At 39.6% G+C, this 26,244-nt stretch overlaps 1 protein-coding gene across 6 annotated transcripts in view; it reads left to right on the plus strand.

Moving 5' to 3' along the window:
* Nucleotides 1-5,823: 5,823 nt before the first annotated feature.
* The window catches only part of SHTN1 (shootin 1), a 94,111-nt gene continuing 73,690 nt past the window's right edge, over nucleotides 5,824-26,244 (plus strand). For 3 of the 6 annotated variants that reach the window (XM_057737603.1, XM_057737600.1, XM_057737602.1), the window contains exons 1-2: nucleotides 5,826-6,007; nucleotides 19,995-20,047. In XM_057737603.1, coding sequence (XP_057593586.1) covers nucleotides 5,950-6,007; nucleotides 19,995-20,047 — 111 coding nt within the window. In that variant the 5' untranslated portion in view covers nucleotides 5,826-5,949. Of the gene's footprint in view, nucleotides 6,008-15,529; nucleotides 15,592-19,994; nucleotides 20,048-26,244 lie in introns of those variants that run through there. The other 3 variants (XM_057737604.1, XM_057737599.1, XM_057737601.1) reach the window with 3 other exon arrangements.

Consider the following 26,244-nt stretch of genomic DNA (forward strand, 5'->3'; position numbering starts at 1 on the left):
TATTATATAGGAGTCCTATAGTTGTGGTGGTAAAATTTAAGGGGAAGGGATGCATTCTATAGACCTATGATTGTACCTCAGTCTTTTAGTGAATCTGTGTCCCTGAGCTTGACCTTAAATTTTATTTCTCAGTTTACCCCCTCTGGTGATGTGAGAAGACTGGAGTTGGGTATTTCCCTTATGCCACATGAAGGGGCTGGTGTTGGGTATTTTTCTTCCCAATACCAGTCCCTGGGAAACTGGACCAGGCCTCAATAGGGTATTTCTGTTCTCCTGGTTGTTAGGCTTTGGTAAAATCTCAGTAAAATAGTTTCTCTTGAACACAGGCCTTGTTGAAGAAAACAGAATTCTCTGCGTATATTTCAAAATGGCTACCATTGTGGTTGGAAAAGATACTTGATATGATTTTAGTCTTCTTAAATTTGTTAAAACGTTTTGTGGCTAAAAACATGATATATCCTAGAGACACTTGGTCATGTTGTTAATCCCTGTAATGTCCTATTGGATTAGCTGCCAATATTTAGTTGTGGACTTTTATGTCTGTATTCACAAGGGTTATTGGTCTGTAATTTTCTTTTCTTGTGATGTCTTTATCTGGCTTTGATATCACAGTAATGCAGACTTCATAGAATGAGTTAGGACGTGTTCCCTTGTTTTTTATTTTTTGAAAGAGTTTAGAAGAACTGGTGTTAATTGTTCTTTAAATACTTGGTAGAATTCACCAGTAAAGGAATCTGATCCTGGACTTCGTTGGAAAGTTTTTGATCACTGAGTCAATCTCTTTATTTGTCATGAATCTATTGAGATTTTCTATTTCTTCTTAAGTCGGCCTACATAATTTGTGTTTCTAGAAATTTGTCCATTTCATCTAGGTTTTCTAATTTATTGGTGTATAATTATTCATATTGTTTTCTTATAATCCCTTTTATTTTTGTATTGTTGGTAATAATGTCTCCACTTTCATTTCTGTTTATTTTCATCATCTCTCTTTATTAATTTAGCTAAACGTTTGTCAATTTTGTTGATATCTTCCAAGGAATAACTTTTGATTTCATTGATTCTATTATTTTTCTATTGTGTGTTATTGTATTTATCTCCATTCTAATTGTCATTATTTCTTTCCTTCTGCTAACGTGGGGTTTATTCTCCTCTTCTTTTTCTCAAGTTGTCAAGTTAGCCATTTACAGCTATAAATTTCTCTCTGAGCACTGCCTTCACTGCATTCAATAAGTTTTGGTATGTTATATTTTTGTTTTTAATCCCCTCTGTGTTCTGATTTCCCTTGTGATTTCTTCTTTGAACCTTTGGTTATTGAAGAGGGTGTTGTTTAATACCTATATATTTGTGAATTTCCCAGATTTCCTTCTATCACAGATTTCTGATATCATTCCATTATGGTTGAAGAAGATACTTTGTATGATTTGTATGATTGTGTGATTTTAATCTTTTAAAATTTATTGAGACTAAATTCTTGGCCCAACATAACATCCTGGAGAATGTTACATGTTCACTTGAGAAGAATGTGAATTGTGCTTCTGTTGTTTGGAGTGTTCTATATGTCTGTTATATCTATTCGGATTATAGTGTTGTTTAAGCCCTCGCTATCCTTATTAATCTTCTATCTGAATTTTGTATCCATTATTGAAAGTGAGGTATTGTAGCCTCCATTATTGCTGAACTGTCTGTTTCTCCCTTCAGTTCTGTCAGTGTTTGTTTTGTATATTTTGGGAGTTGTTTGTTTGCTGTATATGTGTTTATAATTGTTATATATCCTTGATGAAGTGATGCTTTTGTGAATATATAATGTCCTCCTTTGTGTCTTGTAACAGTTTTTGACTTAAAGTCTGTTGGTCTGACATTAGTATAACCACCCCAGTCCTTTTTTGGTTACTGTTTGCATAGAATATTTTTTCATTGTTTTACTTTCACCTATTTGTGTCTCATATTGTTGAGTGAATTTTGTTATAATCTTTTAATGATTACAACATTAAATAATAAGTCTGTCATCACTTTTGTTGTTCTCCTGTATATAATATGTATTTTTATTTGGCTGCTTTTAAGACCGGATTGTCATATTTAGTTTTTAAAAGTCTGACTGTGATACGCCTAGGAGTGGTCCTTGTATTTCTGCTGCACTATTTATAAAGAGACAAATACTAGTAACAACTCAAATATCTAAGAATTTGAGAATAGCTAAGAATTCATTGATATAGTGGAGTGGGATTGAGTAAATATGTAGATTATATTGGTATAAGATAAAGTATATATGAAATAATGTTTAGTAAATAGTAGAATTTATATATATAAAGATTTGAAAAAGGAAAAATGTTCATACAAGAAACATAAATTTAATAGAGTTATGTAAGTAGTTTATTAAGGTAAAAGTTTTCTTTCTCTGAAAACCTGTTTTTCACATATTTCAGATATAATTCACATACTACAAAAATTTCCCATGCAAAGTATACATTTAAAGTGTACAATCTAATGGTTTTGAATATGTTCACAGGGTTGTTCAACCTTCACCACAATCAATTTTAGAAAAATTGTATCACCCCAACAAGAAACCCCACACCTACCAGCAGCCACTTACCACTTCCCCCAGCACCCATGGTCCTAGCCAGCCACGGATTAACTTTTTCTGTCTGTAGATTTGCCCATTCTGGACATTCCACATAAATGGAATCATACAATGTCGGGTGTGTTCTGTCTGGCTTTTTTACTTAGTATAATGTTTTCAAAGTTTACCCATGGTGTAGCATGTATCAATACTTTATTTCTTTTTATTGTTAAATAATGTTCCAATGTTATCATTTTTATATCATGATTAACATTATAGTAAAGCCCTTTAAGATAGATTCCCTAATATGGCATTAGTGGATCAAAGGACATGAACCTTCATTTCCTATTGTATTTCAGTCTTATTTGCCTACATACCTCAAAAGATTACAGAAATAATGTGATTTTACATTAATTTCCTGGAAATACAAACAAACATTAAAGAGAAACCCTCTAACTACTGCTTTCTCCTACTCCAGTCCCACCCCCTGGGCCTGTTCCTCTACTTTCTACCCCCTAGAGGCAGCCATTATCCTGGGTTTGGTACATACCCTTTCAGCTCATTTTTAAAAAGTCTCTCCTTCCCCTATCCCTGTCCATATATGTATACGTATAAACACGTTTGTAAAGGTTTTTAATTACATGTTATATGGAAGTTAATGAATCCATTGTGATGCCTACAACATAAATCCGTATGTGCCTTATAAAATAAAACAAAAACTAATTATTATCACTTCTATCCTTTCCATTAATATTCATATCATATAAATAAACCATAATGTAATGGGAGAGCTGAATCCCTATAATTGACTCTAATAGCCATCCTAATAATTCATTTCATGCCCTCAGGATAATACTATATTGCATTTCAGGAGGCTATTTGAATTTCAAGGAAGGTAAACAGGATTAATTTCAAGGGGCTGCAGATTCCATGTGGGACCAAAGCAGTCAATTTGATTATATTTGAGAATTAACTTATTCTTAAACTCCAAAAGTGATACCTAAATTACTGTATAGTTGGAGTAGACAATTAAATCAGCCATTTAAAAAGTGGAACCTTATGAACTAACCCAACGATTTCATGGGCACTCTGCTGGTATTTGTTTTAATATGAGAAAATATTTGATTATTTAGGTTTGGAGGAGGCCTCTGGCATTACCCAGCAGTCAGAATGACTGATCAGGTATACTAGGTTTCCTGGCTGCTGTATGAAAGCTAGATGGCCATGATTTGTTACTCAAATCTCTTAGTTTTCTTTCTGGAAAGAAATGATTTCTCTTCATATGCAATACCTGGTGGCAGCATGTATCATTCATATTTTCATGTAGTTGAGGATGAATTGTCTCATGTTTCCTGGGCCTTCCTTAAACTCTGAGGATTAACATACCATCTCAGGTAACCTTAAGGCAAAGGCCATTTGGTTATTTTTCTTGGCAGCTGGATCTGCAACTGTCTTAAACTATCTTATGAAAAACCAGGGGAAGGACTGCATAAGACCCCATACCAAAATTATTTTTAAAGTTTCAAAATTTTAATTCACTCTATTTAAAAACACTATGCTTTGGGGCTTCCTAGGTGGCGCAGTGGTTAAGAATCCACCTGCCAATGCAGAGGTCACGGGTTTGATCCCAGCTCCAGGAAGATTCCACATGCTGCGGAGCAACTAAGCCCGTGTGCCAAAAGAAAAAAAAAAAAATGGAAAACAAAAAACACTATGCTGCCTTTTTAGATTACTCTATCACTAAATCACTCGTGCTAAAATATCACACTGCTCTTTTAGAAGAAGAGAAAGCAGTGCTACCATTTTTTGGTTTGTTTTGAATTAGAATTTAGTAGGAATATCAGACAGATCCTAGTTACAGCACTTACCTATATTCTAGGCCTCCTTCCCCATCCATCATGGAGACTCAGTTGGTAAATGGAGTTGGGCATCTACATAAAATAGCAAGTGAGGAATGAGTAGAAGCACTGTGCTGGTGTAGTACCCACACTGAGAGCTTTGAGGTAACGAGAAAAACCAAGATGTGCAGTGAACCTAATTCAGTTTGGATTTATTTTATATGCTTAACGATTAGTGTAAAAGAAGTGTGCCCACTTTAGCTTAGAATTAGCATCCACAGCCCCTTCTTCAAAGAGCTGTAACCTCAATTTTTTGTTTTGTTTTAAAGAATACCTATTATATGTCAAATTCTGGATGTGGTGTTTTGTGTACCTTGTTCAACACTTACAACTCTTCTGAGAGAGTAGGTATTAGTATTATGCCCATTTTTCAGATGAAGTTCAAAAAGGTCAGGAGACTTGACCAAAGACTGGCAACTGGGGGCTGGGGAGAGCCATTCTGAAATCTGCCAGGCCTGCTGCCCCTCTTCTGGTCAAGTTCTAACCCAGAGCTGGGTTTAAACAGCGCAGAAGGCAGCGAAGTGGGACAAATGCTGGGCTTTACTTCACCAGGCTCTGCTGCCAGGCAGATGAGTGACCTTAGGCGTTTCCAGTGGCTTCTACCCTGAAGAGAATATCTTTCCACCGCAAACCAGACGATCTGCGAGGCCTGGCGATCCACGCGCTGCAGGGCCCAGTTTTGACCATTCTTCAAACCCGGTGCTGCTGAAGCCAGCCCAAGAGCCGGGTGCTGTTAACCGACTACCACGCCTCCTTCGCTCCCTGTGTAACTTACCTGGCCGGCCTGTTTCAGTATCTGTATGCTTTTCAAGGTGCAAAACGCACAACACAGAGCCTTGCCCCTGCAGGTGTCTAGGGTTCCCCACATCGCCCCCAGAGTCCACAGTGCGAGAATTGGGGAAGAATCCGGGGTGTTTACTGCTAATCACGTCTTGCTCTACATGAGCAGCTCGTGGGGAGAGGCCCTTGACAGCGTTGGGAGTGGGGTTCTCATGGACGCTGTAGACCCGGGACAGGTTTTCTCCGGAACGCGCGGCTGAGTGTTCGCAGGGGGTGGAGGCGGAGGAGAGGGTGCAGGAGCGAGCCAGAGCGAGCTCACGCAGGCCCGCTCGCCCTCCCGCCTGCGCATCCCGCGGCGGCGGCGGCGGCGGCCTCCGCCGAGGAAGCCGAGCCACAGCGGCCGCCGCAGGCTAGGCACGGGTTGCAGCCCCGTCCCCACCTCCTGCCTCCGGGCGGCCGGTCTGTCCCCGCCCCGCCCCTGCCCCTCCGCTCCCCTGCAGGTGAAGCCGCCCAGGCCGCTGAGTAGGTGCGTGGGAATGATCTCACCCGCGCGCTCCGCGCCGGGAGGAGGAGGAGGAGGAGGAGCGGCAGCACATCCAACTTCCGGGTAGCGAAGCCGCAAGCCACCGGCATCTTGCTTTTCCTTCCCCCTCCCCCCCGCGGTACCCCTCGCCTCTCCCTCCTTTCCTTTTATTCCCGGCCCCACCTGCCAAAATGAACAGCTCGGACGAGGAGAAGCAGCTGCAGCTCATCTCCAGTTTGAAGGGGCAAGGTAGGCGGGTGCGCGGCCGCCAGGTGCGGGCAGCCGCGGCCCGTGGGCGGGGACGGCTCCAGGGCGCTGGGTCTGGGGTGGCGGAAGCTGGGCGGGAGGTGTTGCGGCCGTCGTGGTCACCCCCGTAGCTCCGTCGCCCGTGGAGGAGCGTCCTCCGCGCCCCGCGCGCTTTGGCGAGCCCAGGGCAGAGGGGAACGTGCCTGTGCCTGGGAGGGTCGCGTCGGACAGTGCGGGGAAAGCTACCCGTTGGTCGCTTTAGCTGGCGATGGGGGTTTAGGGGAAGGGCCAAGGATTCAGCGCGGACGAGCTCCCACGGTACCATCTTCCACGCGGGAGAAGCGAGTGGGGCTGGTTAATCTCGGAGAGGCGGCGTTTTAGGCAGCCCTGCTGGCCTTGCGCCTTAGCCTTGGCCCCACCCTTGCACTTAGTTGCTGGGAGGCCTGCGGCGCTGCTTTGACAGCCTTTCCAAAGCTTTTCTTTCTGGTTTGGCCTAGTTCCTCTTTCCTTACCCAGCTAGGATTTTCAGCCCCGGGGTGTGTTTTATCGCTTCCCATTTTTAGCAATTTATCCGTCAGTGAGGCAGCACCCTGCCTGTGTGGGGCTTCTTGAGTTAGGACTTGGCTCTGGTTTGCAGGAAAGCCAGGCCATGTACACGCATTTCTCCACGGACTGGTAGCTAGCTAAAGAATTGTTGTAATCTCTTAATAAAGAACTCAGTGATTTTCATTCCTTAACTACACTTCTGAACAAAGCCCAATTAAGATCGCATGTGAACCTAACACTTTTTAAATTTAAAATTAGTATTACCCTGACCAAAGGTGGCCTGAGAATATGGGTCAAGAAAGAGAGGAACCGTAGCGATTTAGGAAGTAAAAATGTTTAGGAACGTAGTTTTACCTGAATAATTTGTTGACATGGCCATATAGTGGAAGGGGCCCTGCTTTGTGGCTAATCCTGGTGTTTAGTCCCAGCTCTTTCACTTCTCTTCACTTAACTCACCAACTCTGTGAACTTGGAAAGGTCTCTTCCCTTCCATGGGTCTTCTGGTTAATCAAGCCTGACCCGACTACAGGCAAGAGCTAAACCAGATGATTTCGTGAGGTCTGTCCAGCGCTATGACCTGTTGCTCCTTGAGATCACAAACATACCTTTCATAAGGGTATGTGGATCCCTTTGAAGTTCAGACTTCTGAAAACAAGTGTCAACATGACTGTTTAGCCTTGGGGACCTTGGGGAAATTATTTAACCTCTCCAAGAGGGACAGAACACATTCCTCTGTGATATCTAGCATCTGGAAAGTGCTGGATACATGTTCATGGCTTTTGCCTTCCCAGTACCTTCAACTCCCATCCTAGAATTAGTCTGAGGTCAAAAAGTCACAAGCATCAGTGAATCTAGTGGGTGGGCAAAATGCCTTTATCTGGAATTTCTCAAGTGTTTTAGTGAGGGGCCAGATTTTATTAGTATTTTATTCCTAATAACACCCTTCCCCCCACAACAGAAAGACTCTCAACTCATGTTCTAGACTGTTGGAGCTTTCATTATTGGTGATAACTATTAGTGGATATTAGATCTTTTGATGGGTGGTCAGTTTTCAAATAATGTTAAAATTTCAAATTTCACTTCTTTTCATTCTGTGTAGCACTTCAAGGATAATTTTTAACAGTGCAGATAATCCACAAGTTATTTGTATTTGATTTTGGAACACATCTCTGTCTCTGTGTTGGATTTGAGAGCTGAGAAAAAGGGATGATTCTTAAGTTCCTGGGTTCTTTCTCCAGTTACGTTGGAAAACACAAGTCCATGCATTGGGATTTTTAGAGGATGTATTTCCTCAATTATGGGCATGTCAAAGGCAATAGAACAGTTAGATGTTGAAATTTGTGTTTCTTGAAGAGTACACTTTTTTTAGGATATTGAATCTGGTTACCCAGGTGTTGAGATTTTTTTCAGCCCATGGTGTAATTTTTATACATTTCAAAATCAGGGCATTTATTTGTCAGTGAATCATAGACAGTGATAGCAGTTGACTTATTTCAAGAGTGTTTAATTGCTGTTTAACCTAAGGAACTAACTGGGAAGCTGGGGATTTGAGGTGGAAAACCTGGCAACTAGGTGTTTGAACTGTTACCAATATTATGATCAGTTTTGTAAGCTGGTATGTGTGATTTATTTTTAAAAGTAGACAGTACTTTTTACTGCCTGTTAACATTGTAAATAATTCCACTACCCCATTTAATGTAAACAAGAGGGACTATTATTAAGTACTCTATTTTTCTTATTTAATGGTGAGTAAACGTATTCATTTACTTCTTTGACAAATACCAGGTATTGATACCTATTGTATATGGAGCCCGTGTACTGGGCACTGGGGGAAGAGATGGTGAACCAGACAGACGAGTTTATTGTCGAGTAGACAGGCATTAATCAAATAAGCATACAAATCAGTTTGTACAATTAAACATTTTTTTTCTAAGATAGATTCTTAGAATGGAATTGTTGGCTTAGAGGGCATATACATATAAAGTTTTGCTAGACGTTACAAAAGTCCCGTCCCCCACCCAATGACTGTACCAGTTCACGTTCCAGCCAGCAGTGTCCGTTTTCCCACTTATTGGTCAACATTGACCAACAGCAGTCTTTACTAATTTGACAGCCTGGCAAGTTGCTTAATTTTTGCCAACCTGATGAACAAAAATGGTACCTTTAAAAAACTTGTCTGACCTGGTTATTAGTGAGGTTTGAAATCTTTTTACATGTTTATTGGCCATTTAGTTTTCATCATATCGTTCCTTCCCTAGTGTGTTTTAAGTCTAGAATTTGAACCCATTCCCCAGGAGAGTGTTCAGAAAGAAGGTTCCCATCCACTCTAAATGGCAGAGCTGACAGCAGCCTTCCCTAATGTGAAGCCTTTAGTGGTGTGGTGAATAAGGTTGCTTTTGACAAAAGTTGTGAAATGTAATGACGGAATCTGTCATAATATGAACAATCTCTAATTTATACTTACCATTCCCTAAGCTCTATGTCTTATAAATCACACCCACTTCTGAATTACTTCAAAACATTGTATGTTCCCGTCTAGTGAATGGTATAATTAGCTATATTATGTCTTTCTAGAAAGTTATATTATGTCCCTTTAAAAAAAAAAAAATTAGCCAGTGTGCGATTGCTTATGTTCAAGCAGATGTTGAGGTAATGAGGTAATTCTCCTTTTGTCTTTTTTGGGGCTTTATTTTATTGGACTGATTGACATCTTTAATGCACAGAGAAATGGCAACTTGGCATACTGTTTCCAATGCATATGTCCTAGCTTACTAAAGTGGACATTTTCCTTACAAAACATAACACAATTTGCTCCCCTTCCAGAATTCTGTTGGGAAATGATAGTCTTAGCTCAGCATTTGTTTAAGGTACATGATTTTCTTTGTATTTAAGTCAGCCCACATGCATTGAATATTCATAGCCAGGCACTGTGCTAGGCATCAGAGATACAGAGAGGGAGAAAAACCTTGTCTCTTCTGGTGAGGAGTTCCCAGGTGAGAGATGGTGGTAGGATGTCTAACTGGCCTCATTTGGGTCATGTGTTTAAAATCGTTTGGCCAGGGAAGGGCAGGGCACCTTGATTGGCAGCCTCGGCAAAGACCAATGGATTGGAGTAGTCCAAAAAAAGAATGTTGTGCCCCTACCACAAGGGGGGATGCAGGCTGGGAAGACACAAACAACAGGTGTCCACTAAACAGTCATCATAATAATGCCATGTCCTCTGGGTCTTGTTGAGGAAGTTTTGAAGAGAATGATTGCTGCTTAACAAAAAGGATGTTCTCACATAAGACCAAAACAACAACAACAAACAAATAAAAGTCATGGGCTATTCTTGCACTATTTAAAATGGTTGGATAATTGGTTTTAAAGCAAGGTAACCTTCTTTCATTTTGAGTGTTGGTATCATTTTCTCCAAGGTTTTTGAGCTAGTGCTTAAGGTTCAGATGGAAATTTAGCGAGGCTTATTCTTGGAGCTGAGTTAGTAATTAAAAGAGGCTTCTAGTGTTCCCTTAGCTTCTAGGCTAGAAAGTAGCTAGAGCATTATTTTGACAAAAGGGGCTGAAACTTGTCTACCACAAGGACCACATTAATCTGGAAAAGCTGAAGCATTGTCAATCTTGGATCTATACAAAGTCAGTCAGTAGAAAGCAGTTTGGGACTAAATGCTTGCATTGGTGTCGAGTGCAAACTTGGCTTTACACCACTATTTTCCAAGAGTGGGCCAGGGACCAACTGTATCTGAATAACCAGGGTACATATGTACTTACTTACTTATCTATGAAAAGACTGGTAAATTTATTTTTCTTCATCTGGTTACATTTTTATAAGATTTATATTTAAAATTTTTTGCTTTCACAACAAAGTATAATATAGATTGAGAAAAGTACACAAAATATAAATGAACATCTTAGTGAATTATTTTTAAAAAGCAGGTATGTTTCTAACAACACTTAAATCAGAACATTTCCAGAAGCCCCTTCATAACCCCTCCAATCACTGTCACCTTCCTCTTCCCAAAGATATTCAGTGCTACCAAAGATAAGTTTTGCAAGTTTCTGAAATTTACATACATGGAATCATACGGTATGTATTATTTGCCTCTGTCTTTCGCTTATTATGTGTGTGAGATTTATTGATATTGTTGCACGTAGTTGTAGTTCATTTGTTTGCATTGCAAATAGTATTCCACTGTATGAATATGCCAAAAAAATTAAGCTAATATACTAGAGATCAGGGGTCAGCAGACTTTTTCTGTAAAAATGGCAGAGATAAGTATCTTAGGCATTGTGAGCTGTATGATTTTTGTAAACCATAGTATTAAAAATGCATTTTCCTAAAGTTGGTGAGCCACTGCCGAAGTGACCCCGAATGGGGTAACCCTCTGTGAGATGGACATTCAGCATGGCCTGAGGAACTACAACTTCTAGTCACAATTTCACTACTCAATACTGCCATTAGGTAGATCAGTCTTACTGTTTTTTTTTTTTAAATAAACATATGCTCATAGAAGAAAAAAGCATATGGAATGAAAAGTGCAATTACCTATTCCTTCTAACTCATTGTTTCTCAATGTTTATTTCATTATATTCTCCAAAGGAGTCTTTTTAGACACTTTTTCCCCTAATCACTTCCCCTCCCCATGAAATTTTAATACCACAGATATTCTCTGCATCTTTTTGTGTACCATGATTCTTTGCAGGGCTACAAACTATTGTCATATGTAATATATTTTTCCTCTTTAAGGGTGGTATACCCAGTTGATAATACATGTTCTAACCCCATTTCCATTTCTCAGAGTTATCTGCTGTTAACGTTTTGTTCTATTTCCTTCTGGAAATTGTGTTTGTATGTACATATATATTTGTCAATATATGTTATAGGGTTCATACCAGTACATATAGAGTTAAACCTTTAAAAATTGATTACATAATGTTCCCTGTATGCATCTCCCACAGTGTAGTTAATTCCCCTTGGAAAACAAACTTCTGTATTTCTGTTTTTTTCCTACTAAAAGTAATGCTTCTGGCAATAGAGAAGAGTTGGAGACATCAGTATGAACTCATGTTTAGCTTAATAGAGATATCAGTGCTTACAAATAGAAACATTTATAGAGGTGTATATATGCATTGGGTTAGTATACTGACATTTATTTACTTGCTCTCTCAGCTGAGAGCCTAAGTGTACCAGTAGCAGGGAGCACATCTAGCTCCAGAACATGGCTTGTAATACCATTCTCCAGTAAAAGGAACAGGGCTTCTGGGAGAAATGGCTGATTCTGGAGCTGGAGTGGCTGGGGCAGGATATATATAAGATGAGCCTGGAGCATCTTGTAGTTACTAGAAAGTAAGGAAGTGTTCAAACAAATGAGCGCATAATGATTGGGGTATGTCAAAGAGATACAAGAGCCAACTGAAAGAACTTCCAGTGGCCAAAGATGGAATACTTTGAATAGCAAAATACTGGATTATAACCCAAAGTATAGAATAAATATTCATCAGTCTATACTGATATAAATAAATGAGAAGAGACACATCTTCTACGTAGAACAGTTCCAAATAGCTTATGTATCTTCCCACTCAAAGGGGTGGAACATAATGCCCTGCTCCGTAAGCGTGGGCTGTGTGTGGTGACTTCCTTCCAAAGAGGACAGTATGAAAAGGGGGGTGGTGTAGGGGTGGAGAGTAACTTTACAGTGCAGAAACCTGCCAGACATTACCTCAGCTTGGTGATCAAGGTCAACTTCCATAGTGGTTTGAGTCATGTTGATAGCATGTACCTTTGATATGAGATGATGAAAATCACACTTCACCTCTGTGGTCCTCCCCTAAAAACCTATAGCCCCAGTCTGATCATGAGGAAAGCATCCCATGTTGAGCGGCGTTCTGCAGAATATCCTATCAGTGCTCCTCAAAACTGTCAAAATTATCAAAAACAAGGAAAGTCTAAGAAACTTGTCACAGCCTGGAGGTGTCTAAGGAGACATGACAGCTGGTATCTGGATGGGGTCCTGGAACAGAAATAGAACATTAGGTGAAAACTAAGGAAATAAGACAAGTATGGACTTTAGTTCATACTAATGTGTCAGTATTGGTCCATTTATTGAAATACATGTACCATACTAATGTAAGATGTTAATAATAGGAGAAACTGGATGTAGGGTATATGGGAGCTCTACTATATGTGCAGTTTTGCTGTGAATCTATAGTTTATAAAATCAAAACTTATTAAAAACGGCAGTGCTGCTTATATCCTTGTACACTCTATCTGTAAGTGCAGCTGTAGGAAAAATTCTCAGAGACGGAATTGTTAGATCCGAAAAGTTTGTGTATTTCAAACTTTGTTGTTCTGTAGATTATATTCTGTAGAGCTGTTAACACAGCCAAGCTTTGCTTTAAAATGTAGAAGGAACACTGCTTTTGTTTTTCTCTGCTTCCCATGCTGGCTAAGCATTTTATTTCATTTATTTTTCATTGAGGTATCTAAGCATTGTAAACATGAAAACATGAGTTCTGAAATTTTTGTGTAGTACAGTGAACAGTACTATATTACGATCCTTTTAGTTACTAGATTCTCTCTCACATTTGTGCTATCCTCTACGGCACAAATTACGGTATGAATCTGAGACACACACACAGACACACGTGTGTGTGTATTTGTTGTTGTTTGTTTTAAGTAAGACTTTGGAGAGCAGTTTTAGATTACAGAAAAATTGAGCAGAAAGTGCAGAGAATTCCCACATAGCTCCTCATCTCCCCGCCCCTCCCATCTCCGGTAGTATTATCATCTTGCATTAGTGTGGTATAGTTCTTAGAACTGATAAGCCAAGATTGATACATTATTACTCACTAGAGCCCAGAGTTTACATTAGGATTTATTCTTTATGTTGTACATTCCGTGGGTTTTGACAAATGTATGACATGTACCCATCATTACATTACCAAAAAGAATAATTTCACTGCTCCAAAAATTTCCTCTGTCCTACCTGTTCATCCCTCTTACCTTACCCTGGAGCTCCTGGCAACCACTGATCTTTTTACTGGCTCTATATTTTGCTTTTTCCATAATGTTATACAGTTGGAATTGTACAGAGTGTAGCATTTTGAGATTGGCTTCTTTCACTTAGCCGTATACATTTCTGCTTCCTCCATGTCTGTTGTGCTTGGTAGCTCATTTATTTCTCTTTATCACTGAATAACACTCCATTGTATGGATGTACCATTGTCAGTTTATCCATTCACTTGTTGGTGAGCATCATGGTTGCTTCCAAGTTTTGGCAATTAGGAATAAAGCTGCTATAAACATTCATGTGGTGGTAAGTTATGGGGGAAGGGAACAGTCCTTTGATAGGGTCTTGGTCTTTAAATGAGCCTGTGCCCCAGGGCTGTGAGTTTCACAAGTGCTTCTCAGTTCCAGTTTTCAGTGTCCCTGAAACAAGGCTACAGGGAGCTGGAGTTGGATACTACCTTCCCTTAAATCTGTTAGGCTCTGATGAAACAATTTCTCTTGAGGGAAGGCCTTGTTACAAAGAACAGAATGCTCTGGGCGTATTTCGTGATGGTTACTTTTCCCCTCCCCTGCCAGGAACAGTAGGGAAAATTTCTCAGTATTCACTGTGAGGACCTGGTCCTGGAGGTAAAATTTACAAGTGTCAGGGATTCCTATCCATGCCTGGATTTTATAACTCTCAAACTTGTTAGAACTGAGCCTCTAGCAATTTGTTAATTGCAGTTTAGATTTTTCTTCCCCCCCCCATCTTCACACATAAGGGGGTCTTGCACCTTGGCTTCTGCTCCAATAAGTTGTGATCCTGTTTATCTGTCCGAGTGTATCTCTAATTTTTAGAGTATTGATTTGCCCTGTGACTTCAGTTCTCTCATGGATCTAAGGAGAGTTGTTGATTTTGAGTTTGTTCAGCTTTTTTTTTGTTGTTGTGAGGACCAGAGTGTCGGCTTATATGCTCCTTACATGCCAGACCAGAAACCAGACTTGTATATGTGTTTTAAAGTTACTCAGTTTCCTTCCTTTCTGTTGGTTAACTTGAAGTCATTAATATAGTTTGTTGAGATTACTTCTTAAGCATCATTAAATCATTAACACTGTACTGTGTGTTCTATCATGTAAAGAGTGAATTTCATGTTTGCCGTAATTTCTTTTCAGATATGAAATCTCTCACCTTTGTTTTTTGATCAGGTTTTCCAGCAGTGTTTCCCTGGCTTTTTTGATGCTTTAATTAACAACTGAGGTATAAATGACTTCTCTTTCTATTCTGGCTTTAAGAGCAGGACCTATTGGGATGTGTGCAGAAGGGAATAATGTCCTAATTGAACATTTTCTGTTATGACTCATGTCCTCATACCCCATTAGTAAGAGATGTTTCAAGGCTCCGTGAACCTCAAAGATGTAGACTCAATGGCTGAGAATATACATTAGGAGATCTCTTGAGGCAGTGTTTTTCTGGTTATATTTGATGGCTATTTAAAGCTTCATTTTTATTCAGTATCTTTTTGAAACATGATGTAAGGGGCCCTTTTAATATGGGGAGGAAAGTGTGTGCTCTTTAATGATGTATTTGTATGAAGACCTAGATGCATTCTTCCTTCCTCCTGGATTTAACACGCATATATCAAGTGCCTACTGCATGTCAGGCATTGTGCTAGAAGAGGGACTCTGGACCCATAAAGACATAGTCCTCACCCTAGAGGGTTATCTCCGGTCTAGTGCTTTAGCGCATTGCACACAGTAATGCTCAGAAATGTTTTTTGCATGGATGGCTTAGAGAATTAGTAGACTGGTTCTACTTCTACCATTTCTTACTGTGGGATTTGACTTTTCTATGCATTTGTGTCTTCACTTTTAAAAGGAGATGTCAATATTTGGCTGAATTGCTGTAAGTCACAGATTTATATGACCCAGCCATTCGTTCAGCGTAGACATGGACTCTGTGCTTGGTGTTCTGCTGAATGGAAGGTCTATAGCAATGAATTGAGTGGGAGAAGAGACAAGAAAACAGACCTATGTTCAGACAACTTAAAACATTGCATGTAGGTGCTCTAAGAGAGATATGAACAGTGTACTCTGGTAGTATATTAGAAATATAAATGCTGATTTTTGCCCACGTTATATGGGGAGAGTTTCTTAGAAGAAATGACAGTTGAACAGCTTTGAAAAGGAGGAGGTACGGAAGTTGGGGAAGGGAAGAACTTGCAGGCAGAGGGGAAAATAATTGTAAAGATACTTGGGTATGAAAGGTCTTAGAGGGCCTTTGGGTGTGATGGAATGAGTTGTGGTCTCTGAATGGGGAGAGGAGAGTGGAGTTCCCAGGTTGTGAAGCTAACATCTTTGGTGGCTTTTAAACAAGAGAATGAAATAAGCAGGTTGCTTTGTTACAGTGCTAACTAGTATCTACCTTGTAAAGAATGAACTTGGCGTAGAGGGAAGCTAGAGGCTACATGAGAGGGTTTTGCTGTTATTGAGGGTCAGAATTAGGGCAGAGACACTGGCTGTAGAGGAAGGCAGGTCGGAGAGGCATTGTGAGATTTGAGCAGTTTGATGATCCTTTAGTGGTGGGGGAAGTGGATAATCAAGGGTGATCCTGAGGTACTAGCTTGAGAACTAGGTAGATGATGGTCCTGCATACAGGAAGCAGGGTGTTTAGGCGAAATGGAATTGATGAGTTCACTTTCTAACATGTTGCGTTTGAGGTGCTTGTAAGGTATCTGGACAGAGATGTCCAAAATTGTACTGTGCCGTAGAACTTCCAGCTGTGATGGAAGTGTTCTGTGTCCACCATCCACAGTGGTAGCCACTAGCCACATGTAGTTATTAAGCACTTGAAATTCTATTTAATTTAATTTAAATTCTTTTAAATATAAGTGGCTAGTGGCTACCGTATTTGACAGTGCAGGTCTTGACAGTATTGGTTGGAAATACTGATCTGGAACTAATGCTAGGATACGTTGGTTAAACTGAGAGGTTTCCAGGGGCACTGGAGTCTAAAATGCTAAAACTGGAAAAGGCCCAGGCAACCTGATTGCTGTTCGCCCTAGCCAGAGGTGTTATTGGTCTGTAATTATGAACTTCAGTTGTCATGTTTCTCGAACAGCTAAGTCTACTCAGCTGCTTCCTGGGATGGCTATGTCATGGTTTGCAGCTTGTAAAGAAAATTCCCTCTCTTGGCATTAGGGGGTTAGAAAATGAAAACCAGCATGATTCTTGAAGCACGTGCTTTGCCTGATATTCTCTTTGTTTTCTCCGCATCTTCCTTTTCCTCCCATTCCATACTCCTGTGAAGTGAGTCCCCTCTTTGGCTGCACATTAAAATCACCTGGGGTTGCTTACTACTAAAAAAATATGTGGATGTCCAAGGTCCACCTAGTTAAATCAGAATCTTGGGTTGGGGGTGGGTAGAGACGGGGCCGGACAGCTGTAGGGTTTAAAAGCTGCCCTGGTGATTCTGACGTGGAGCCAGGATTGAAAAGTGCAGCTTCAGACATGCTTCCACTTCTTTGCCACCTTCTTTTTTTTTTACTACATCCAAACTACAATTGATCTTTAGCCCCCTCTCTCCTCCTTTTATTTGGTGGAGGGGAGTAGTGCTTAGGATTTCAGAGATTTTCTGCTCTGCCATCTGTCAGGCCAGGTATGACAGAAGTAAGCCTGAGACTGAGGGTATCAGGGAGCAGCCTAAATCTCTTACACACGTGAGATTTGACATACCTTGCTGTGTCAGTAATAATAACCATGTTTAACAGTTGAACATCTACCATGCCTAAGCACTCTTGTATCTTGCATGTTAGCCTACCTGCTCTTAATAGCAGCACTATGAGAGATGTACAGTTATTATTCCTATTTTCCAGATGAGGAATCTGAGACTCAGAGAGTAACCAGTTTGCCCAAGGTCCCCTGGCTAGGTTAAGTGCTTGGGCTGGGATTAGGCTGTACTTTGAAGTTGCCGTGCTATGTAACTTTACAGTATAGTGAAATATACTATATCTGTAAACCCAAGAGATGAAGTCTTCCCAAACTGCAGATATCTTTCACGTGATAAAGAATTGGTCAGAATCATTTCTTCTTTTGTATTGATTAATTCAGAGTTTGGAGGGTCTCTCTCGTCAAATCACTTGAGCTGTGCAATTCACGTTGAAAATTTTTGAAACTGTGAGCCAGTTGTGAAACGATAAGGCTTTCTCTGTGACCCGTTGGCATTGCCAAAAAAAGAAGTAGCAGAACAACATAGGTTACTACAGTTTTCACCAGTTTTGCTAAAGATGGGGTTACCTATGTGTTCACTATGATATACGTGTATGTGAATATTGTTTAGGGCAATGAGCTTTGTTTTTTAATTTCAGAGAAATGAAAATAGAAGTAAATTTTTTTTTTTATTCCCTGTTCCCCAAGTGCCCCTTCTCACTACCAAATGGTTGAATTCTTCCCATACTTTTCCTCCCCTTTCCCTGTACCTGACTTCATTTTTTTTTAAGTTGCACATAGTCACGGAAAGCATACTTTCTGTAATTTCCACTAAGATATGATAGGTGAAGGTTCCCAATTAATGCTTTTCATAAAGACCCAGTAATTGGGAGTCTACAGTGTTTCATCTGGATTCTGTTGGCAAAATAATGGGAGAACAGTATTGGTATTTTTAAAAAGGCCTTCAAAGCCGTTATCTGAAGTTTTAAATAGAAAAAAAAAAATCTCGATGTCTTTGTTTTTTTGTATGTCTGTAAAGTAGGTCATCAGGAATAGCGTGGTAAATCAATTTTGATTTTTCAACTTTAAAGATACTTCTACATGTCAAGTAAACCAGAGTCTCTCAATAAAATATTTATTTATTTTTGAAACAATATTAGATACAGTAATAAGGTTTGGGACCATGACCATAGACTACCCAAAGTGTAAGTGCATATTTTTAGACTCTCTTAGTTCTTGTTTCTTTTTGTTAAAAGTAGGAGGGGGAGGGGCATTTTATTGAATTTTCAGGAATGAGAACAATTTAGTTCATACTCATTGTTTGGGGTTTGTGTGATGGAGGCTGATGAGGAGCTGGTGTGCAGAGGGCTTCATTCTGTGATCAGTCAGATCTTTCCTGTTGAAACATTATTTTTAAAAGGCCTGTATCTTTACATGTATACATTTAGGTGTCTTATGGGCTATGTGATTTTCAAAGATTCTTTTTGGGTGTGGCTTCACTAGAATTGTCCATTAGTTCTGACAATTTAGATGGTTATGAAATGCTGATAAAACTTTGGGGTGTAAATATTTGTTTATTTGAATTGGATTTTAAGATTTCGGTCCTGCCATCATAGTAACTATTCTAAACCCTTTAGATCACTGTTGGAAGAAACAGCATGTACTTTACTATATGAATTGTTTTGGGAATGTTCTCTACTCTAGTGGTTAGAATCATACACTTCTAGAATTAATAACCAGATTATCTGGAATGTTTTTGAAACCACTGGTTTCAGATTTTTAATTTCTGTCTTCAGGTTCTTCATAGAAATAGGAGGCTCTGTTTGTCTTTTTCTTTTTTTTAAAAGAAAACCTGAGCATTTTGAAGATAAATCCCAATTAAATTTTTAAAAAGTAAAAGTATAAAAATCCAAGCTTGATTATTGCCTGGCTCTCTGGTGCCAGTCAAAATGCTGGTCTGGGAGTGGGCAGTGGTTCTGCTGGGCCCACCTTAGGCAGTCTGCTCGGCCCACCTTAGGCAGTCTGCTCTATCATTAATCCTACATCATTCTTTTTCTTCCCACCATTCTCTGGCACATTCTCAGCTGCGAGGATATCTTAAAAATGGTGCTTTGGCTAAAAGATGAATGTGGGGGTTTAGGTTATTTTTCTGGCAGTAGAGGATTTTAAGTAGAAAACTACTACTTTTCCCACATAGTTGGAAATATTTCAAAACAGTTCACATATTTTTCCAACGTAGTGAAATGAATCTGGCTGGGATCTGGTCATGGCTTGATAGTTGATAATCTTGCAGTGCCTGAAAATAGTTGTTCTTAGCTGAATGCTCATAGCATAAACTTTCCTCTGTGGATAAAGCAGATATGTGACATTGACATTATTTTCTGGAGGACAATTTTAAAAAATAAACCTCTGATTATAGCCCACAGACTAATCATGTTGGAAGGAACTTCAGGAATCACCCATCTCCTTTCACAAGTGCTGAACATCAAAGATGAGAAGTGACTTGTCATAGGCACTTATGTCTCATAGATCTTCCTGATGACCCAGGAGAACTGAAATTCGGCTCAGTGGGCTCACATCCACTCTGGTCTCTTTTTCTTCCTTATTCTTAGAAGCAGGAGCCCTTCTTCTGTGCCCTCTTCTCCACCCCACCCCCAACCTTGTAAATAGACAGTAGGGGTTAGTTAGGTTCCCAGGTTTTCCCATAGTAGACTTTTGATAGCATTATAACGTTGCTTTCCTTATTTTCTTTTAGCGATAGGCGAGTATGAAGACCTTAGAGCCGAGAACCAGAAGGCAAAGGAGAAGGTTTGTACTTTACCCTTTCTTTCCTCTCATACATGTGTAAAAGCCTAGACAGCATGGTGCATTGTTCTGCCACCAATTTCAGTTAAATGCGAATGAGAGTTGCTTTTTTTTATTTCTTTTCTCCTGCATGTGTGGTTCAGGCTAATATCAACTCCAGGCTCCAGATGGTAAAGAATAGCAGGCATGCCACAGTGGGCGCTGCTCTGGGAGATTAACTACACAGCTAAATGTGCAGCAAGGCACCAGGCCAAGCAACTCAAGCCCCCAAGAATTGTACTTTTTCCAACAGTCAGATTTGGGATTCTAGTGATGGAATTGAAGGCCTGAGACATTTACCTTTGGGATTTAGACATATCAGATCTGGAGCGAACTCTTTGGAATTAGTCATTGGTGTTTAGCTCAAATGCTTCCATAGACCCTTTGTATGTTTGTTTCCTCTAAGTATGTGAATAATATACTGGAAGTTGAAAAACCCCCAACGTGAAGATGGTGAAGCCTGGTGAATATTTTCTTGGACTCTGGCAGTTTTATTTTTTAACTGTTAAATAGTTGAATTCTGCTTACCTTTATGTTTCTGAATGTAATGATTTAAGATTCAGAAGTGTTTTTTAACATCTATGTTTTTTTCCGTATAAGTTTGGGGAAGGGACAAATAGAAGGCAAGGCTAAGTTTAAAAAAGTAGAGGGACTGTGTAGAGAATGAAAAGAATGCGCGCACACGAGAGAGAACTGTCTATTATTATTTAGATATAAATGAAATTTATTTTAGAAATTTAAAATTTCTATTTTTAGACATTTGTTTGCTAGACCAAATACTTCAAAGTATAATATCCATGATGGAAAATTAATAAAACAGGTCCTTCATGATTATTAAAGAAGGTACTCATCATTGCTGTAAATTACACAACCTCGTCTTTAAAATTTCAGAGAAAGAGCTGTAATGAAAATTGGCAGTGAGCTAAGTATTTGTAAAACTTGTGGCATGTTTGGGGGTATTTATTGACCTCTTAAGAATCATATTTAACTTTTTACTCATATTAATTTGCCACCTACATAGACGTTGGGATGGTGGTATTAATGGTGAGTACTCTAATTCAAAGCACATTATAATAGATTTTTAGATTGTTATTTTCACCCAATTTTCATGCTTCTTTGCTCATTTGTAAATAAATCTTTGGTGTTCTATTAAATTTTAGGTACCTACTCTTCCTTTCACTAGGCAATTCAGGGAATGGTAGATGAGGTGATAAGAATATCTGTGATAGAAGGTGGCTGGTGCATGTGTTTCTAATATGGTAAGAAGGTCACAGAAAATAGTTTCACAAGATTTCTAATTCTAACACCATAACCACACAAAAATCACAGGATGCCAGCAGGTGGGGAGTATGTGCTTTGATCCTGGGTCCAACAGGATGCCAACGGGTGGGGAGTAAGTATGTGCTTAGATCCTGGGTCCCTGATGCCCCACAATTTCAATGTGAAGGTAATGGGTGATGTGTAAGCCAGATAGCTTGAACCTCTTTCCCTGAGATGCCCAACCATCTTCCAGTTCTAGGAGAAAGAGCCAAGACATTACCAATCAATTGAGTCTCTTCCATAGATGTTCCTGGTCCAAGAGGGGAAGAGTTGGAAGGGTTAATTCAGGAGAACTCTTTGATTTAACCTAGAAGATAGGAGGAGGGAAAGCAAATAAATGTCTTCATATGATAGCGAAAGGAGGATATAGAACGTGAATAACGTAAGAGGAAAAAGAATATTTTTTTTTGTTTTTTCTTAACACTTCTTTAATCCTTGCTTACTTGTAGACCTAGCATTGCCCTAAAAATAGTAGATGTTCTATAAACATCTGTTATTAGTGATGATGATGGTTGTTTAACTGTGAGCTACTTTCTGCAGGGAGTTTTTAAGTGAACTGTCTGTTATACAAGTGAATTGTAGGTAAAATGCATTTGGCAAAAGAAGGATTAAAAATTCCCTTAGCCCGTTACCTGTTCACATGTTTCTCTACACAGACCATGTCCTGATAACTTTTGTAACATCTGTATTGACCTGCTTCTATACTAATTCTTTAAAAATAACTATGAATGGAAATGGGAAAAAAAGAAATGAAAGCAATGTGGAATGCTGTGTGGTTGGGTAAAACAAAATAGGATGGTTTTAAGTTTACCCCACTCTGTTTATCTTGTGTTAAAAGACTAGCAGGCTTGTTACTGCAGATTTTTCCCCAAAAGGGGGGCTGTATTGCAAAGGAGGGAAGCCTATAATAAAAGCCTTTTTATGCAGCACAGAATGAGTAAAAGCAGCTTTAGTTCTGGAGGTGGCAAATGGAGAAGACCGTTTTCTCTGGCAGAGCACTTTCTTGGGCCTGGCTGTGTGAGCTTTGTCCCGTCCACATCAGCAAATATTCCTGGCCATTCTTACCTCGTGACCCCAAACGAGTTCAGTGAAATCAGTCAAGGATAGGACTCTAAAGTAAGACTCCTTTTGCCATAGTTAATCTGATGTGGGGAAATTTTGCGGAAGTGGAAGGGAAAAGTAAATGGCAAGCTCTTTCCTTCTGTGTGTCCACAGTAGGTCTAACCATCTTTGTTGCCAGGTCATGAACCTTATCCAAATGGAAAGAGACAGTGAGTGTGATTCCTTTGGGTAGATCTTTTTATGCCCTGTTTGGAATCTCTTCTGTTGAGACAGACAAGTGGTAGGACATGAATTTCCTCAGAATAGGCAGTTGCTTAATAGACTGTTTTCTTAAGAAGCTACTATGGGTCATGTGCATTCCCTCATCTCCCTTATCTGATGCGCCAAACAGCCCTGGGCCAGCTCTGCTTCACAGAGAACAGGACCTCAGGGCTTAACAGAGTCTAGATTAGACAGGGGTATTCTGACCACAAATACTCATTTTGTTTCTTTTTTTCTTTCTTTCTTTCTTTCTTTTTTTTTTTGGTGGCTCATGAGCTCTAGAGCGCAGGCTCAGTAGCTGCGGCACACGGGCTTAGTTGCTCTGCGGCATGTGGGATCTTCCCGGGCCAGGGACGGAACCCATGTCCCCTGCATTGGCAGGTGGATTCTTAACCACTGCGCCACCTAGGAAGTCCCACAGATACTCATTTTGAAGCAGGTAAACTTGGGGGGGCTAATTGACTTTTTCGACCAAGGTATTGGTTTTATTCTTAATTTTTTATTGTTAGCTCCTGAATTTTCCACAGCAAATGATCAGACGCAGTACTTTTCTGGATCGTTTGTCTTCACCATCTATTGGTTTGTATTTTAAAACTGAAAGTTAAGTATCAAACCAATCTTACATCAGAAAAATTCTTGCACGTGTGTGCCTCTGTGTGTGTGTGCACGTGTGCACGTGCATGTGTATAGATTCTGACATAATGTATTCCAGGAGTAAGAGTAGGAGATTTGGGAGGGTGGGCCAATGTTTTAATGATCTTTTCCTTTGCAGTTCTCCCTTTTTAAGAACAATGTAATGCTGATCATTTTTTGGTTTTTATCAATATCTTTGAGGATAGAATCAGGATCTGAGTTGATAAGGCAAACTTTTTTGAAGGGAAAACTTTTTGCTGAATGCCTTCTGAGTACTGGGATATAAAGAAAATATACTATCGTCCCACTCTTGAACGAAGCTACTCTAATGAGGAACACAGGCAAGTTGACACATAACTGTGATATACTGTGGGTATGAGTGAATGCTTAGAGTTTGGGGGTGGGGTGAGAAAAGAACAAAGAGACAAGGTTCCTACCTCAATCCCCTGTGACAAACTCTTATTATCTCTTAATGCGTGGCTTGAATGTCACTTATTTTTTCTTCAGTCTTCTCTCCCTCACAAGCAGAATTGTTGCCTGTGTGTGATGAAACATCTGTGTATTTCTTGTGCACTTACCACGTTTTATCAACCAGAATTCATTATCAAAATATTATATAGGGCACAGGTAAGTTGTATGGGTTGGATTAAAGTGTAAAAGCTTCCGTTTTGTTCCTTTTAGACATCAAGATAAGTGGAGATTATGGCAAGGGTGCTGCTTTCCATTATTTTTTGCCTAGTTTCTAAATAGTATTATCAACAGTATGTTAAAAAGTGAGAAGGCCTATCGCACTGAAGTCAGCGACCCTTCCAAATTATTTTGGGGGTAAAGTAAAATAGAGGACTACATATTTTGAAATCAACCAAATGAAGTTTTACTTTGCTTGTGAAGCAGTCATCATATTTAAATGTGTTAGTCATGCTTCTACAATTGAAGGGCATTCTCTTATGACTCATTCAGGATCTTTGTCATAGTTGTTCGTGGTTTTTTTCCTGTATGGGGGGGTGGAGGGTGGAGTGGAGGGAAGCAAAGCTTCTTTGAACTTTTAATGGAATAGCTTTCACATTTCTCAGGGTGGTGGGGTGTGTGGAGTGTGCATAAAAAGAAGGAAATCTGTAGAATAGAAGAATGTCTGCTTTGAACAGTAAGTATTTATGTTTAATACTATGTTCTGAGATCGAGTTTTGAAATGAATAAATGTTGAAGTGGCTGATTAGAAGTCGTTTGGGTGAGCTACTGTAACCCTGCATCAGGCGGTTCTGTCCGCTTGCCAGGAACAATGAATGAAAAGGGAATGAGACAGACACTTTCCGAGACTTAGGTTTCAAGAAGCAAGATAGATGATACTGTTTGCATCTTGGCTCAGTTGTCTATTGTTAAAATTTCTTCATCTTGTGTAAATTTCAGAGGTGAAGGTCCCAAAGTATTTTATTTAAAAAAAATCAATAAAGAAGCCACTTTAAAGAGCAGGATATGCATCCATTATGCTAACTGTTCATGCATAATACATTCACATACATGCAGTTTCTTTAGAACAGAGTGGCAAGTGGTTGTGCCAGAGAAAAAGTAATTACTTAGCAGTTTGAAAGTGAAAATGAGTCTCTTATTAACAGCAATCTATCCAGAAACAAAGAGCAAGGATCTCTGTTCTGATGACATGTGTTTCCATCTAACACACAATACCTAGAATTTGGAGAATGCTGTAAGACAGCTTTAGGGGGCAGCTACTACTTTATTGCCTGTGAAAATTGGAGGGAAAGAACTTTGAATTGGAAGAAAGAACACCATTAAAAGAGAAAGAGAGTGAAAAGAATTCCATCCTAGTGGGAATGATTTAATTTATTGTGTTCTTTAAGGATAAGCACAGCTGAGTTCTAACCAAACTTACATAGGTGGAACAATAGGATTGTTGATTTTTATTAAAAATGATTTGATGTTCCTCGAACTGTATCACCAGAGATTCTAAAACAGGTAAATGTGCACAATTCTGATGCTATGCATGTTTAAACTTTTAAATATTGTAACTGGACATAAAAGGAACGAAGTTCAAGAAAAATAAGTAAAACATGGTGTGGGGTTGAGACCTTGTCAGACTTAGTGTTGTCGCCCCTGCTGTATGTTCCTATAATGCAGTATTTCTCTCATTATAGCAAGTGTTCTTATAAATTGCTCGTTTCATTGTTGATCTTTCTTGGTTGATCATAAGTTTTGTGAGAGCACATTGCCTATTATGCTCCGCACTGTATTTTCTCTGCTTAACAGTGCCTATTTGAATAATTTGTTCAGTACTTGGAGGAAGGAAATAAAGGCACTCAGTGATTACACTAGATACCTGCTTAGAAGTCTAATTCAGTCCGCTGCAAGGTAGCTGTCTTTGGATAAGTTGTCTGCTCTGGTCGTCCTGTGTATGCAGTGCATGTGTGTACATCTTGGGCCCCAAACTGGTCTTTCTATAGTCTGGCAACCCTTTGTTGCATTTGTGTCTCATGGAGATAAAAATGAATGTTTATGTTAGTGGAAGTTAGACACGATTTTGAGTATTGGGGGTTTTCTTGCATAAAGTATACACAAGCAAAATATAAAGATATCTTAGTGTCCACAGTTACCTGTACTTCTGCTGAGCCCCGTTCAGCAGACATTTTAGTGCAAATAGGAGCTGGATGATCGGCAGGACAGGAAGAACAGAGCTGCCCATTTTGGTGGGGGAGAGGGGAATGCCAGTTCCCACTGGGAAGGCTCTCCTCTGCACATCAGTCTGCCAGTGCTTTGAAATGCTGGTTTAGTTTCAGAAGCCAGCTATCTGCCTGGATGAGCCTCAAGGAAAAGTTCTGGAAAACAGCCAGGGCTTCTAATATTAAGAGCTTTCAAAACCAGCAAGGCTAACC

The sequence above is a fragment of the Hippopotamus amphibius genome, chromosome 5, assembly GCF_030028045.1.
Source record: "Hippopotamus amphibius kiboko isolate mHipAmp2 chromosome 5, mHipAmp2.hap2, whole genome shotgun sequence".
NCBI classification, from domain to species: domain Eukaryota; kingdom Metazoa; phylum Chordata; class Mammalia; order Artiodactyla; family Hippopotamidae; genus Hippopotamus; species Hippopotamus amphibius.